The following is a 17,644-nucleotide window of genomic DNA, read 5'->3' as shown; positions in this document are numbered from 1 at the left end:
CGGCAGAAAACTGAATCGTGTGCCTTTATTTGTCATTCATGCATTCAAAAAATTGTCCACCTCTGTCATTCACTACTGAATATTATAAAAAAGACAACATTAAACAATTTAAAATGTTTTTGAGAAAAGGTTGGAAAACTAAATAAGTGACAAATCCACTCCATGAATATTTCACAGTATTTCTATAAAAATAATAGAACTAGAATAGAAAATGTTGCTATTTTGAAAATATAATAAAAAAATATAATGCTATTTTTTTAAAAAAAGGAAGTATATTAAAAAACAAAATTAAAACTAAAATAATTTTTCACTGCAGATTTTTTTTTAATCACAAAAAGTCACAAGATATTAGCTGAATTATAGCTGCAGTATGATTGCAGTTGAGGTGTATTTGTGGTTTACAATCATCTCACGGATCTCGCCTGCATGTGTTTACGGTCTGTTTGACAAGTGCTTTATTCTAAGCTGCTGTGAAATCACATGCTAAAGTCATTTGAGCTGATCTGGGGCAGGATTGAGCTTTATTTATGACCCTTACACTTTGCTAAACCTCGACTTGTTTATATTCTTCTGCATTTCCCAGAAATCTTTATCCTCAGAAAACTGCGGGCTGATCTGCAGCTGGTCACGGTCACTGCTGCCTTACATTGTTTCCAGCAGGGGCACAGGAGACATTTTCAAAGTCAGGGGGACCAAACTGTAAACAAAAGCCCAGATAGTAAGATCAGATTTCCAGATATCAGACCACCACTGCAGGCTCACTGTCGGACCACCATCATATCTTAAACTTGCCTGATCATTGAACTGGATTAAATCTTATTTCACACAGCCTAGTTCAGTTTGGTTTCATATACCAAAGGCTATATTTAAAAGAGTTGGTGGGTTAGAATTTTTGTTGAAATGCGATTTCGAGATGTAAACAATGTAAACAAATGTAAACAAACAGATATTGCAAAACTGGAAAATGATATTTACCCACAACTTTACACCACATTAAGCCATCTTGTGGAATAATAGAATTATTAAAATAAATAGGAAGATGCTATTTAAACAAGAATGGTTTGAAACAAAAGTTCTTTATGTTGTTGATTTGATAGAAGAAGATGGTCAGTTAGTTCAGTATAATGCATTCATGGAAAAATCTGCGATAAAATGTTCCTTTAGAAAATATAATACTGTGTGTAGAGTATCCCTTCTGCACTAAAACAATTAATCGAAAATACTCGAACATATTCTGATTTAAGACAGAACTATTCAGATCGGGTCAGATGCACTATTACCTAAATAATTAAATTGTGGATAACAAAGATACCTCCATAACGAATTTCTCATATTTGTCATAACATCATTATATTCTATGGGTTTAATGAATTGCAGACAATGTAGTTCTGTAACTCTCATATATCAAATATGACAAATATATTACAATAAATTAAACTAATAATGAAAAATAAAAATACACTTAAAAATTTATACCAAATAATATTTTATACATATTTATAATATGCATTTTTTCCAGTATAAATTGGGTCCTTATTCATGAAAATATATAGCAGCCTTGTTTAAACTGTAGGATGGGGGTCTCTTGCACAAGGATCATCATATTTGCAGTTCTTTGGCAACTAAAATATTAAAACTCCCTGTTTGTACTCATACTGTATGGCAATTATTGAATTACTTGTGTTTATCTATTAATAGAAATTCTAAGACAAATATCTGAGACAAAGGTGACACTGAAATAAAAGTCTCCTGAGCAAAAACAGAGCATCTTCTGAGCACTGAGAGTTTCCTCTGAGCTCTAGTCAGCACATCTATAATCATCGGTTTGATGTGTTTCTCCTCCTCAATACCAGCATTGTTCTGAGGAATTTCTGACCTTCTCCTGACCGACTGGATGTGTGTGTGTGTGTGTGTGTGTGTGTGTGAGGAAGCTCAGTGTCATCCTGTATTACTGTGAGAGGAAGAGGCAGGGCAGGAAAGCAGAGATATCTGGAGATCTCCAGAGAGACACCCAAACACAAGCTCACAATCAGCTCAGAATAAGACTTGTTATAGCGCAGGCATTTGATGATAATCTCATCAAACGTGAAGCTGATCACGTACGCTCAAACACACAGAAACACTGAAATAATAAGCACTGCAAGACCTTTTTTTCTCTATAGAGTGGTGCTTGATCATGCAAATCTCAGTCAAAATAGGGAATAGGGGGGTGTTTGCAGCACATGACTGTGGCAACTTTAACATTTGAAAGGATACTATGGCAAAGTTATTGCTTTCCTTATTCAAACTGATCTTTTTTTCATGAATATATATGGTTGACCTGAAGAATGAAAGCTGTATCATACACTTGGAAAATTATGAGCTATATCATCTCTTATCGACACTAGGGGTGTGACAATGCACTTAGCTCACGAGATGAGACAAAATACAGATACTTGGTTCACTAGAACGAGACAATATCTTAATAGAATTTTAAAGAAATTTTCAATTACAAAATATTTGTCTTTTAATTACAAAAAGTAAAACAATGCAGTTGTATTTTGAAATATTTTAACTAATCTAGGGCTGTGACTAATGATTATTTTGGTAATCAAGTAATCTACTGATTATTTTGACAATTGAGTAAGCTGATATTTTTTAGTAACAAAAAGACCTAAGTGAAGTAATTACATGGTTTTATTGAACAACACTGTTAAAATACATAATGTAATATGCCTATACATAATATGAACATAACTACATTTTATGTATTAAAGGGTTAGTTCATCCAAAAATGAAAATTAGGCTGTGGTTTACTCACCCCTGATGCATCCTAGGTGTATATGACATTAGGGCCTTTCGCACCGCAGGAACCTTTTCATAGTACCAGAACTAATTGTGGAACTACCCACTTTTTGGCGTTTTTGCACCGCCGGAACTGGGTGTGATTTTAGTACCGGACTGCCTTTTTCGAGAACCAAATTAGCTCCTACTCCGGAGCAGGGTCTAACCAGCACAACTGGTACTAATCGGGACGTAAGTAGACATTGATTGGCCAAACGTGTACGAAAACACCCTCACCTGCCATGATTTAAAACGCAGTGTAAACATACTGTAAACATTGTGTCAACTTATTTCGCAAGCATGGAGAACAGAGATAGATGGACGGACGCTGAAGTGCAGGCACTTGTAGCAAATGTAGCACTGCCAGTTGTCGTTGGAGATTCTTAGTCCTCCTTTCCGTTCTTTCAATCGCTTTACGTATACGTCGACATTTCATGTCCATTATTGTGAAACCCACGAGACACAACAAAAACACAGCTCCGATCACAGCGTCCTCCAGCCTCCTGTTGTTAATGTTGTTCTTCTTTGTTTCTGTTGTTGAACGCCGCGCACAAATGATGCCGCGCACAAACTGTCTGTCGACAGTCTTAAGTACACACTCTCGGTGTGAATGCAACCCTTTAAATGGTACTGGGAAATAATTCGCGCAAAATCGTCCCAGTACTTTAGTACTGTAGATTTAGTTCTGGAACTAAAGCGGTGCGAAAGGCCCTTTTCTTCTTTCAGACGAATCCAGTCGGAGTTATATTAAAAATTGACTTTGATCTTTCAAGTGCTATCGTTGCACTCAGCGGGTGTTGCAGTGCTTCGGTTCAAAAGACCTGAAATAAAAAGCACCCTTCCATAAAAAAAGTGTCTCACACGGCTCCGGGGGGTGAATAAAGGCCTCCTGTAGCGAATCGATGCGTTTTTGTAAGAAAAATATCCATATTCAAAACGCAATGATCACTTGAATAGAGGGACTACAACAGCTCCTCGACATCATAGAGACATTCAGTCAAACATGGGCTCTTAAAATCAACCTCGCAAAAACTAAAATAATGATTTTTCAAAAGAGACCCAGGTGTAAGGAAAATAAACACACATTCAGAGCGGAAAACCAGGTCCTCCAACACACCCATGAATACAGCTATCTGGGACTAAAAATCAGCTCAACAGGGAACTTCAATCTGGCTGTGAATGAACAGAAAGCAAAGGCACTGAGAGTCTTCTACATGATCAAAAATACAATTCAATTTGAAATTCCAATTCAAACCTGCAGAAGAGTGCCCTTTTACAGCTGGTGCTCAAACTACACCCAAACCAGCACAGCACAATCCGGCCCAACCATATCACACAGCTACAAAAACACAATTACATTGCTTACTGGAAAGATGCCACTAAATTACAAAAGAAGATGGAGCTGTATTTAGACCTGAAAAGAGACTACAAACCAGCAGAATACCTGAGCTGTGTAAAAGATCACAAATTAAGAAAGACACTGACAAAATACAGACTGAGTGATCACTGTCTGGCTATAGAGAGAGGACGACACCGACAGAGATGGCAGCCGTGAGAACAGAGACTGTGTTCACTGTGCTCACAGAAAGAGCTGGAAACAGAGGAACATTTCTTACTGCACTGTGATTACTACCACAACATTAGAGCTGCATATTTCCCCAAATTCCTACAAATTAAACCACATTTTATGGCATTACCAAATACAGAAAAATTAAGTGACATTTTAGGGGAAGATTCCAAAATGATCCCAACAGCAGCAAGATATGTATCAGCCTGTCACAAACTAAGACTGTCAGCCAGTGGACAAAACTGAAGCAAGAGCATTTCTTACATGTACTGTTGTGCAAATTTTTATTTATTTATTTTTTTTAATTCTTTTTTCTTTCTTTTTAACAATGTCTTTAATATTTTTCTTGTTTGTGGAGAAAAAAAAGTACTTATTTGCTTAATTATTTTACATATCTATTGTTGTTTTGTTTATGTATTATATAATTGTTTATTCCTTATTCCTGTAAGAATTACAGAACCTCAGACACTTTGATCTTCTGAGATAGACAATACACACACAGTGCATTAACATACAGACATCTGTTTCCGCATCTCACTGAGAGGAAATACGGGAAAACGTCTCTCACATATGCATAAGTTCCGAAACTCAGATACTTTGATCTTGGAAAAACCCCACAGAGGGGTGGTGCAGGAAATGCCTCTCTCTCATATGCATCAGTGCCTTTTCATCAGCTCCCTCCACTGGATTAACTCAGAATGGTCAATAGTATAATGTTCTATATGAATGCAAATAAGATTTACAGTCATGTTTGGTTTCATTTGAATAGTTTCAGGGCGAGTGGTACAATGGTCTTAATCTTACAAAAGTAGACTCAAAGATAATACAGATACTAGAGGGTCATTCCATGCAAATTACCTTCTGTTCCCATTGAGGTGCAAACCACCCAGGTCTGGGACCTGGGTTAATGTAAATTCCAATTGTTTGTACATGCCTCCACTTGGGGGATGTTTTATCTTGGTTTTGTATTTAAAGGATTGCAGCAAAAGGGTCAGGGCGATTCTGTAGCCAGAAAGCCTGTAGTGTGGAATGTGTCCACACACTTTATACTATGTATTTTCCTAAAGTCAGATATGCATCCTTTACTCTTAGATTTGTCTATGAGAATTTGATGTATCATATTGATTTGATATCTTTGAATTGGCTATGTAGATAATTGGCATAATACATATTTATCTGATTGATAATAAATTGTTACATTTGAATTCATTCTGATTACTCTGAAGTTATTTTCTCAAGTAGATTAAGTGAAGGCTTATGTTTCCGCAAAGCTGCGTCCAGGGTTAAGTGCATACTAAATCTCAGATTAGATGAAACATGGGGACATCAAGTGAGATTATGGGTTTCTGACTAACCGCTTGACCTTAGTTTAAGTTGTACTCAGTTACGTTAACCATGTGTATGATTTCAGCTTTAATTAAGTTGTACGGAGTTATATTAACTATCGGGGGCTAGGCAGAGGGTCTAGCAGAACCGCTGATTAATATTTGGGCATTACATGGGTAACTGTAGGGGGCTAAACAGACCTACTATTTAAAGCATATTAAATAGTATTAGCCACGAACCTCTGGCTAAGGATCAAACTGACGAGTTTGTGATCGTGGGGCCCACGCATAGCGGCTGCCGTGAGGCATCCTAAGCGACATAGATTCCTAATGAATGAATAAATATAAGTAAAGAGTTAACCAGAATAATTGAATGTCAGAATAATTAGAGACCGACAAACAACCAATTTGCCTTTCAACCTAAATTCGAGGTCATACTAAAATGGAATCAGATTTGAGTTAAACCTAAATTGAATAACTCTGCGCGCTGAAAAGAGCGAACACGCAAGAAACCTTCATCCACCACTGGATACCTTCCTTGGGCCAAGTGTGTGGACCTTACAAAGTGGTGACCCCCGACGTGATCTCCCTACATTCATGTAATGGACAATGCTTTGGCAATACTGTGCAAGTCATGCCAATAAAGCTCATTTGAGAGAGAGAGAGAGAGAGAGAGAGAGAGAAAGAGAGAGAGAGAGAACAGGTAAGATGCCAGAAAGCCTTTTTGTCATTTCTTGGTAAAGAAAGTCCATTATTCAGGACTCGGCTTAGCGACGGGATTGGTTTGCAACAGGTGAGGTTGTCATAGAAACGCAAAAGAGTCGAGGGAGAATACAGAGCATTCTGGGACGAGGTTACTGTGGTGCACCAAAAAGAGATGAACAGGGTTATTACAGCGAACTGAAACTAAAACCATTAATATAAACCACACATACACACACACACACTCTCTCTCTCACACACACACACACATTTTTGCTACTTGAAATTAAATGTTAACTGAAACATAGCAAAACATTTTTGAAAAAATATTTTTTAAAAGGTATAGAGTACATTTATATTGCCAAATAAATACTTCCCATTTTCATTTAGTTTAACTTCACATAATAAAATAACTAAAACTGAAAAATTGAATAACATCTATATACACATTATTAAAAAACAACAACAATGTAATAAAAATAACTAAAACACACAACTAAATTAATAAAGCTTAAATGAAAATTAAGATAAAAACTAAAAATACAAAAATAAAAACTAATTCAAACTATCAATAAACTATAACAGTATCTAAAATAACACTGGAGTAGACGGCATATTTAATCTCACAAATCATTGTTGAACTATTTTAGTTGTCAAAACATAAAGAAAAATGCTGCAACATTCCCTAACCATAGAAATATTTTTGCTGACATAATTATTGGATATTAAGATATTTTAGGGCAAGAACAATATTGATTGATAGGTTCAGTACCAGTCCAAATTTTGGACTTATTTACTCATTTTTTATTATTATTTTAGAATAATAGTTAAGTTATTAAAACTGGGAAAACATGGGAATGATAATAATAATAATAATAATAGCAAAAAACTCACCATACATTAAAACTTTTTACTAGTATTGTACACATTTTTTTATGAGAGACAGGATTCATTAAATAAAATTAAAAAAACTTAAATAGTACATAAAAACAGTACAGTAATCTGGTTAAAAAATCAATTATTTTATTTATAAATATTGTAAAGGGATAGTAATTTGTGGAACGTGTTAGGAGTGATTAATTCGCTACCCAATGGCTCCCCCTGCTGGATTGGAGGTTTTATTAACTCAGTACAAGAGTTAACTATAAATGCCGGGCAGCCATAAAAACACACAGTAGATAATAAAGTCCCACGGAAAAGGTCAAATTCATGGACACTGATGATAAAATAAGGGTCACACCCACCTGAACTAATCTGCAGTCCAATGTGACTATCTGCAACTTCTCTTTCCTGTGTGGAAATTCAAAGTAATGAGCCGAGTCTTAATGTAGTTCTCAACTGATCATATTGGAGCTCAGTCCTCTTCAAGGTCAGAGGTCACCGAGCAGCGGGTCAGAGAGGTCAAATAGAGGGCGGTCGTTGCTATGGGCGACATTCCCGCAGACACTTTCAGGATGTTGAGGAGCCGCACAGCTGCTGCGTTCACGCCATCTGCCGTCTGAGACAGAGAGAGCAATGCGCTGTAACACACGTCTGCCTGATGTGACCCTGTGTGAACTCACAGTGTGTGTGTGTGTGTGTGTGTGCGTTTACCCTGTGCTCGGCGCAGAGGACGGGACTCTGATGTGAAGCAGCCAGTTTTCTTACGTCGACCAAACGCTCCTGAGTGTGAGAGTCACAGCGAGCTGCAGACACACACGTACACAACACACTGACCTCACACACACTTCTGACAATCATGGACAGACCGATCAGTCAGAGAGCAGGTAAAACATCTGGGGTCAGTAAGAAACGTCATGCTTTATTCAGCAAGGATGCCTTAAAATGATTAAAAGTGACAGTAAAGACATTTAGAATGTTACGAAAGATTCCTATTTGAAATAAATGCTGTTCTTTTGAATAAATCCACATCTGTGAATCCTAAAAAATTTAATGTATCAGTTTCCACAACAATATGAAGCAGCACAACTGTTGTCAACATTGATTATAATCAGGAATGTTTCTGAGCATCAGATCAGCATATTAGAATGATTTCTGAAGATCATGTGACACTGAAGACTGGAGTAATGATTTTTTTTTTTACAGTTTACAGTAGATTCTCATAGAAAACAGTTATTTTAAATTGCAGTTATATTTCACAATTTTACTGTATTTTTGATCAAATAAATGCAGCTCTGTTGAGCAGAAGAGACTACTTTCTAAAACATTAAAATCATGCCATTTAAGCAAATGATCAGTAAAGGAGGCACTTGACCTTCAGAAAATGCTCATCTCAAGCTCAAACCAAATGTCATTCAATTTGAAATATGGGACAAAAATCCGATTGAAGCCCTGCATGCTGAGTTCTGTAAGAGTCTCCTCAGAGTACAGAGGAGCACACTGAACAACGCCTGCAGGGCAGAATTAAGCCAATACCCTCTACTAATGCGCATTGAGAAAAGAGCCATCAAATTTTGGAAACACCTAAAAATGAGTGACCCCAACTCTTACCATTTTAAAGCCCTTAAAAACCATGAAGCGAACCCTGAAAAAAGTCCCCTGATTCAGATGGTCCTGAAGCTGCAAAAACAGACTAACATGACCAACAACATCCAGCATCAGGACTCTGAAATATTCATCCACAAAATTCGGCCCAACCAAATTATAAAAGCACAAAATTAAAATGATCTAACCTATTGGACTGAAACAACAGAAAAACAAATGATACATTGATGCCGGTCACAAAAAGAGGGAGGAGTCAACAAATCAGTGATGCGCCCACCACACACACACACCACACACACATACACACACACATCACACACACACCACACCACACACTCACACACACACACACACACACTCACACCACACACACACCACACACACACCACACACTCACACCACACACTCACACAACATTGAATTATAAATTGTTCTGAAATGTTATACATGCATATTTTTATGCTTTGGCAATGCATTGTAATAATTGTCATGCCAATAAAGCACATATTGAATTGAATAGAGAGAGAGAGAGAGAGAGAGAGAGAGAGAGAGAGAGATCCGGGTACCTGCGCTGACAGCAGGTTCACTATAAACGCTACTAAATCAGTGGCTGTTTACACTAATAATTATTATTCCATACATCGTCCCATCCATTTAAGCATAAAAATAACTATGAGTAACTGTTATTATTATTGATAATAAATAGCACACACTAAATGCACTCACATTGACGTCGAAATCTTTCTCATATCGCACTGTTGGCTAGTTTGGACTGCAGCTCCTCCTCGTTTTCAACCAGCTATTACGATACACATAAAAACATTGAGATTAATTTGTGTTGTTATATTAGACTATATTAAACAGCATCAGCAACTGTTGAAGAGCTCGGGCACTGTACTGTGTATCGTACATCACGTTATTGTTTCAACCCGCGGATACAGTGTTACAATTCCGCGGGAAAACCGCGCACCTGGCAACACTGCCTCAACCCAGCTTACTCTGATACAAGCTATCAGCTAACATCAAACACTGGAAATATGCTGAGCTGCAATTAAACAGCCATTTCTGTCAGATCTAACCCTTACATTTATTTTGGTTTGTGTAACCTAATGTATTTAGATTGAGTCCCTGATGTTTAATTACATTTTATACTTCAATAAACGAATTAATTAAGATGTAACAACACGCAGCATTTTAAGTGAAGTGGCCTTCTGATACTTTAACACTTTTGTTTCTTTGCAAACACTGGTATTTCCGAGCAGAAATGCAAATAAAAGTATTAACATTCACATTTATTTCAGCAGAGGCAGAAAATGGATTCAAATGAATTCTCTTTAAACAATGAAAGCAAGAGATTTATTTCATAGCATAATGACAAGGCAAGATGAAGTTTGAAGACGGCCTCTCAACAGCGAAACGAAAGAGTGATAAAAGGGGGAAAGAGAAACTTGCACACATCATGGTACCATGAGAAACAACCTAAGCCGAGATACAAACACATGTGGTTATGTGTGGAAAAACTGGTGTGGGTTTTGTGGAGAAAGACAAAAACAAAAATCACAAAATCCAGGTTTACTGCTCAGTTCAGCTCTGAGTTTAGATTCATATCAAATGAGGGAAAAACAGGAGACAATAATATCCACATCAAAATAATCATTTAAGGAGCTTTAATTATTAAAAAAGGAAGAAAAAAAAAATTGAGTAGCCAGTTGAAAAGGATGAAAAAGACTTCTCCTGTGGTGGTTTTATATTCCTGCAGGTTTACCTTCATCCACCTCTCCTTATTTTGCAACATAAAAAATAAACTACTTCTAAGTGCACGCTTTCCCCTCTACAACACTTCTGTTCAAATGTTCTTTTGGTTTGCTGACTAGCTTGGATAAACTAGATCAAAGTGTGTAACTCTTGCTGTCTGAGGCGTCATCTGTACCTCAAATAATGATGCTGGTCACACACACACACACACACACACACACACACTGTGACTGGCTTCCTCTCTGTAGCCGCTGAGCTTCTACTGATGTATGAGTAACCGGACGGAAAGCTCATCCAGTTATTGACAGATCAGTGTGGGCGACTGCCGGCTATGAGACGGAGCAGGGATCGGTAGCTACAGTAAAGTATCTGAATCTTTCCCTCTAGATCTCTCCGGACTCTCTCTCCTCGGAGCTGGAGCGCTGATCTCTCTCCAGCGACACGGATCTCTCCCGCTCTTTCATTAGACTCATGTCTGGGGAGACGGGGGATCTTTCTCTCTCCATGTCCCTGCGTCCGTTGTCCCACCATCTCTCGTCTGCGGCGTTCTCCCTACATCTCTCCTGAGACAGAGGCTGCTCCTGATCTCTGGTGTGTGAAGACCTGCAGAAATGTATCAGTATCTGAGTGAGTGTGACAGGCAACAATGGGAATATATATATATATATATATATATATACACATACACACACACATACATGCATATATAACAAAAGATTTATTTTAACTAATCAATTTTAACCAAGTAATTACTTCATATCTACACAAATATTTAAACGGTATAAATTCCAAATGTTAATTTTATTAAGTAAAAAGTAATAAAACTTCCACATAAAAATTATTTAACCCATTTTAAAAATGTTAAGTAATTAAAATTCCAAATATAAATTACTTACAAAATCCACATAATTTCAAATAGTTAAAATTTCAAATCTAGTCATCTAAAAGTAATTTAAAATGGTTTCAAATCATTTGAATTACAAATATAAATGGATTAATAATTTTCAATTGTTTAAATTACAAATATACATTATTCATTTTAAAACAATAGCCATTGCTTTATTTACAATTGATCATGACCATTTAACACAAAACACAGCATTTATTTTAACTGAACATTGGTCTGACTGTCAATGATATTGTTTACACTTATTTTATTTTAAATCATTTAAATTACAAATACAAATAGTTTAATAATGATTTCCATTACTTGATTTTAAATTGATCTGGCTTTAAAACGTGAACTATGACCATGTAACACACCACGTGTACTCCTTTTCATTGAACACTGGTATCTTATCATAATGTTGTTGATTACACTGATTTTACCACATTTATCTGCCCTTGACTATAGCAAAAATCACTGTAAATCATGCTCTATTGCTCAAATGTAAAAGTCCCTCCACAAAAGACCTCAGACAGGTCAAGTCAAGTTGACGTTGTTGTGGTACCTCTTCCTTTTGCTCCTGTGTGAGTGCGAGCGAGAGCGATGGCGATCTTTGTGTCTGTGCTTCCTCTCCCTGTCTCGTTCCCTCTCTCCATCCTCACGGTGCCGACGAGAGCGATGAGAGGACGAGCTTCCTCCTTCCCTAAAAAGCAGAGAGAAAGATATATATAGCACATACATATGATACTGCTCCAGATGTTATTAGTTAGGAAGCTGATCCTCACCGATGTCGCTCACCACTCCTGGATCTGGACCTAAGAAGAGAGGGATGAAGAATAACTTAAAGAAAGACAATCACGATAAAACACTTGTGCATTTGTGTGTTACAACAAATATTTGATAGTTTTTTTATTTATTTAAATGTCAGATAGTTTGATTCATTTCTGTGAGACAGCTCTTTTAAGCTTCAGTGAATCGGTTCAAAACACTGCTTCAACAATTTGCGCGTCAACTCTTTAAAAATGTTCACAGGAGTCACTGTGTGACATGTCACATCTTTAAAGCATGTGTAACTACTGCTTTACTACATCTCCAAATTAAAGAGCAAAAACACAAAATTGATCATTGTTAATTAGATTTGGCTTAGTTCTTAAAGTTTTTGAGTTACTATTCGATTCTGAATCTATTTGGCTGTTTAGTCTATTATGAACTGAAACAACACTGAACTGACTTGAGCTGAATAATGACACTACGGTGTCTTTAGAGCTGCTTTATAATTGAATTGAGTCTGTTTCATAATGAACTTTGCCATATCAACACTGTTACTGAATCAACATTGAACTGAATCAAACTGGATAATGACACTAACTTTGCATCACTGCTATTGAATCTGAACTTAAATGAGCCAACATTGAAAAGTGAATCTGAAATGAATCAGCCCTTAACTGAGCTGAATAATTGCCTTCTGTAGAGCTGCTTCATAGTTTGAGTTCATGTCATAATTGATGAACTTTGCAAAATCAATAGTGCTACTGGTATTGTATATATGAACTGAATCTGAACTTGAATCAACATTGAATATAAAATGCATCTAAACTAAATCAACACAAAACTGAGCTGAATAATGATACTATTGTCCTCTGTAGAGCTGCTCTAATGCTGAAATTGAGTTTGTTTCAAAACCAATTATTTTTACAACCTTACTATTTATTTTCTTATTACATTGCCTTATTTTACTGTTTATTACTGTGAAGTTGCTTCGAAACAATTCGTATCGTATAAAGCACTACAGAAATAAAAGTGGCTTGATTTGCCTTGACTATTACAGCTCAACTAATTGGAAGCAAAGTACATAAATATCAAGATACTTTTTCAGCTATAATACAGACCTCCTGCGTTCCCTCTCTCTGTCTCGCTCTCGCTCGCGCTCCCTCTCTCTCTCTCTTTCTCTCTCCCGCTCTCTCTCTTTCTCCATCTCCCACTCTCTGGCTCGCTCCTCTTCTTTGTCGCGCTCTTCTCTTCTCCTCGTGCGCATGCGCTCCTGTTTCTCCGTCACAGCTTTCTGCAAATCACAGCAGATCGTCAATGAAGAGCTGTGTGACAACAGCCCGACTGAGCTCTGTGTGCTCCATCTCACCCTCAGTTTTTCAAGTTTTTCACGGATTTCGATGAAACCTATATGAAGTTTCCCTCCAAAGTGGTCGGCGAGGCGCCGGTCGTTGTCGTGGAGACCGAGGTAAGCAGAGCAAACCTCACACACCCGCAGCTTCTGCTGCTGGAAGCTGGAGGCCGGCATGGAGTTGCGGTATATGTCCTAAACACAATAGCATATTTACTTGTATTAGTGTGATTAGGACACCACAATCAAATTTAATTTGTGCTTCGAGTTCTACAGGTAGTACGGAGGACTACAATGATATTTCCACCTGGCCACCATGACCTTTGACCCCACACTGACCTCTGCCTCTTTCTTCAGGGTGCGTGTTTTCTCCATCTTCTCCAGGACCTGCTGAGCCTCCTCCACGTTCCCCTCGCCTCCCAGTTGCTCCGCACGCGCCAGCAGCTTCCCGATCTCCTCGTTCAGCTCGTGCACACGCTCCGCCTGCCGATCACAGTGCATAGAAAATCAGAGAACATGAAGACTTCAAGTTACAGCTGTAAAAACAGACAAGATTCATAGTAAGGGTCAGAAAGTGGGGCAAATGGGCATGACAAATGAAATTATTTGTGGTTGAAAATAAAAGACTTTGAATAATGCTATAAACTGATCTCAGGCAAAATAACTAAACGCTACCAAATGGCAAGATATTATGGAAGCCTATTTCTGCCACAAAATAAAAAAAATGAATTTAATAGTGACTTTTTATCTACTATTCTTACTTCTCGCAATCACAAATTCATCTCACAATTCCGAGTTTACATCTCGTCAACTGAATTTTTTTACTCATAATTCTGACATTTTTTTACTCCGAATTCAGAGTTTATAATCACAATTCAGATTTCTCTGAATTCTTCTTATATCTTGCAATACAGACTTCTTTTCTCAGAATAGTGTTTACATCTCACAATTTGGACTTTTGTTCTGATAAAACAGAGTTTACACTTCGCAATTCTGACTTTTTTTCCTCAGAATTCTATGCTAATATTCTACAATTCAGACTTTTCCCCTCAGAATTCGGACTAGCTCCCAATTCTAACTGTTAGTTAAAACTTCAAAATATAAATTTAAAATTCTAAAAGAAAACATCAGATTTGCGAAAAATAAAGTCAGAATGTTGAGATTTTGCAATCAGCTTTTTTATTCTGTGGTGGAAACAAGGTTGTGTAGGATATGATCCTTAAAAAACACACACACACAAAAAATAAAAATACAGATTGAGTGGACTTCTTTTTTGTTTGCATGTATTTCCTATCGAAAAAGGAAGTTGGAAAAGGACACACAGAAGGGCCCATTTATATCAGAGCTGTGGACCAGGACTCACTACTTGCTGGTTTGTGCACAAAACACAGGTGTGCGAAACTTCAGTATGAAAATGATGTGCAAGTGAAATCTCGTGTTGCAGAGAAACGTTAAGGGATTCCCCGGCGCAGATCGTCAGATTTTACCTTAGCAGCCACTTCAGCGCTGATTTCTTCCTGTGTTTCGGCCAGCCGTTTCTTGGCCAGTTCGGTTCTTCGGTCACAGTCTGCGATGAAGGACTGCAGGTGCTCCGCGGCCTGAGGAGACACGCCACAATCAGCCATTTATGAGCAGTTTACACACACACACAGTCAAATGTGTATGAATGGAAAGGGTTTATACTCACATCCAGCTCAAAGAAAAACTCTTGCTGTTTAGATGCGATCTCGTAATCTGCTCTCAAAGCGAGATCGTGAATCTTCACACACTCCCCCAGATCCATGCGCTACACAAACACAACCATTTAGAAACCTCGGGCAACTTCTCAACGTTTTTGTTGTCATAATGCAACTGTGGCGTAGCATAAATGAAGTATTGCAATTAATAAACAGGTTTTAGATGAGTAAAGTCAGGCCCATAGAGATGAGGAGTGATAATGAGACGCTTACGGTTCCAGACAGTATGTCATGTGGACACGACTCCAGCAGATGACTCTTACACACCCGCTCGTCCGTGAACTTGATCCGCTGTCTCATCGTGTCTCCTGCGAGAAACCAGATCCACACATTATGAGCATCAAAAATCATCAAATCAAGCCACAATCTAACCATGAATCTCATCGTGACCAAAAACAACGAGACACACCATTCAAATGAACAGCACTGATAACAGCAATTCAAATCATGATTCTCATTAAAAAAATAAATAAATCATGACAATTACAAGACCTCATTATGACAAAAAAAAAATTTATTTTAATAATTTGTAAGATAATGTAATTATGTCAAGCAAAACGCGAATCATGGCAAATTAATCATCATATTCATGATTCTCATATTACAATACATTTATGACTAGGGTTGCAACAAGGTGGAAATATTCCAGAAATTTTGAAAACGTTTCAGGATTTTTTTTGAATATTCCAGGGATTTTTAGAAAGTTATTTGATTAGGTTTTAATCAAATCAACAAATGTTATAAAATCATGTCAATCAAATAATGGTTTACAAATCATGTAATTAACAAAAATTAAAAAATAAAGTCATTACAAAGAAATTATAAAAGTCAATAAAATAAAGACATCACGTCAATCAAGTTGCAGATTTTACAAAATCCTGCCAAAAAGGTAGAATGAAATCAAATTGGCAACGTCAACTTACATCAACCAAATCATGATTCTGATCATGGCCAGTTAATAACTGATCATTAACCATTTGATTCTCATCAAATCACATCAAAGGATTTCTGACAGATATGAAATCATTCCAGACAAAACATTTAGGATTTTTCAAATCAAGTCAATAAAAATCATGAGAACCAATCATTTTGTTTAGCAGATCATTTCAAGAAAAAGAGGGGATAACACAAATTATAAAGTCATTGCAGAAAAATAATGATTATCAAAATAATGACAGTTCTGTTCATCAAATTACACTTCTGACCAAATCATACCAAAAAACACTGAATAATCATGATCAGTCATGTCCACCAAATCATTCGAGTTGTGTGATTCATATCATGGCAGATGCACCACAACAATCACGATTCTCATCAAAGAATTCCTGCCTGATATGAAATCATTGATTCGGGAGATTCACGATTTTTAATTCAATTCAAATCTAATTAAATGATTTCTCGTGCGAAATCATTAGAATCACGAAACCATGCCAATGAAAGAGTGAGAATAACACCAATGATCTTCAGTCTGACGCGCTTCCGTCGATCAGATCAGAGTTCAGAGATATTCAATGATTTAAGCGACCCACGAGAGCAATGAAACCGTGGCTCTTTAACAGGTCTGTCAAACAACTCGCTGGAGAATAAAGGCATGCACAACATACGTTAAAGCATCAAACCGAGTCCGTTGAAGGAAGGAATCGCTGATTGACTCAAATGCATGGTTTAACGTGGTTTCGATTTGATGAGACCGAGAGAAGCACTCACCGTCTCTGCTGGTGCCCATGAGCTGGTCCAGCATGGCTCTCATCTGCGCCTGGGCCGACATCTTCAGCTGTTTACCTCTACACGTGTGAAGCAGTTGGTCTAAGCTGCCTCCTCATACAGCAGGCCGCAACACACACGGCCGCCGAGAAGACCAATCCCCTCCTGTACCTCACCAACACACTTTCTACTGACACCACGCACACTCCTGTCTTTCAGATCCTCCGGAATGCGCAGTTTTTAGTTGAAATATCGCTGAAATCAGTCATAAATCAGTGAGTTAGCATCGTGCGTTAGCAGCAGCGGCTAACTCTTCCCCAACGCCCCTCAGTCCGCCTTATGTGCGCTTATTTATCAGTCCTAGCGCTGCTTTATCAATCCGCAGTTCGATATTTAGTGTAATGGTCCATATTCGCAAAGTTTTGACAGTGTTTATTTGGTGTTGCTTTATTGTTTTTTTGTTTTTTTTCCCCCTCTCGGAAAGCGACTTCCGACCCGCGCGCACAGCTCCGGCTTGGTGACGCAACCTCGAGGAAGTGGCGC

At 37.6% G+C, this 17,644-nt stretch overlaps 1 protein-coding gene across 1 annotated transcript; it reads right to left on the bottom strand.

Moving 5' to 3' along the window:
* Window positions 1-10,234: 10,234 nt before the first annotated feature.
* LOC107594252 (putative RNA-binding protein Luc7-like 1) lies at window positions 10,235-17,644 on the bottom strand. The gene is made up of 10 exons (XM_016284213.1): window positions 17,105-17,644; window positions 15,611-15,705; window positions 15,349-15,447; window positions 15,149-15,259; window positions 14,001-14,144; window positions 13,680-13,856; window positions 13,432-13,604; window positions 12,328-12,357; window positions 12,108-12,245; window positions 10,235-11,259 (listed from the first exon to the last, which is right to left on the bottom strand). The coding sequence occupies exons 1-10, from the start codon at window positions 17,163-17,165 to the stop codon at window positions 11,040-11,042; spliced, it is 1,248 nt and encodes a 415-aa protein (XP_016139699.1). The 5' UTR covers window positions 17,166-17,644; the 3' UTR covers window positions 10,235-11,039.

Source organism: Sinocyclocheilus grahami, unplaced genomic scaffold (assembly GCF_001515645.1).
Source record: "Sinocyclocheilus grahami isolate Dianchi unplaced genomic scaffold, SAMN03320097.WGS_v1.1 scaffold181.1, whole genome shotgun sequence".
Classification (NCBI taxonomy): Eukaryota; Metazoa; Chordata; class Actinopteri; order Cypriniformes; family Cyprinidae; genus Sinocyclocheilus; species Sinocyclocheilus grahami.
The sequence above is the reverse complement of the archived record's forward strand: the minus strand, read 5'-3'. Positions and strand labels throughout refer to the sequence as shown.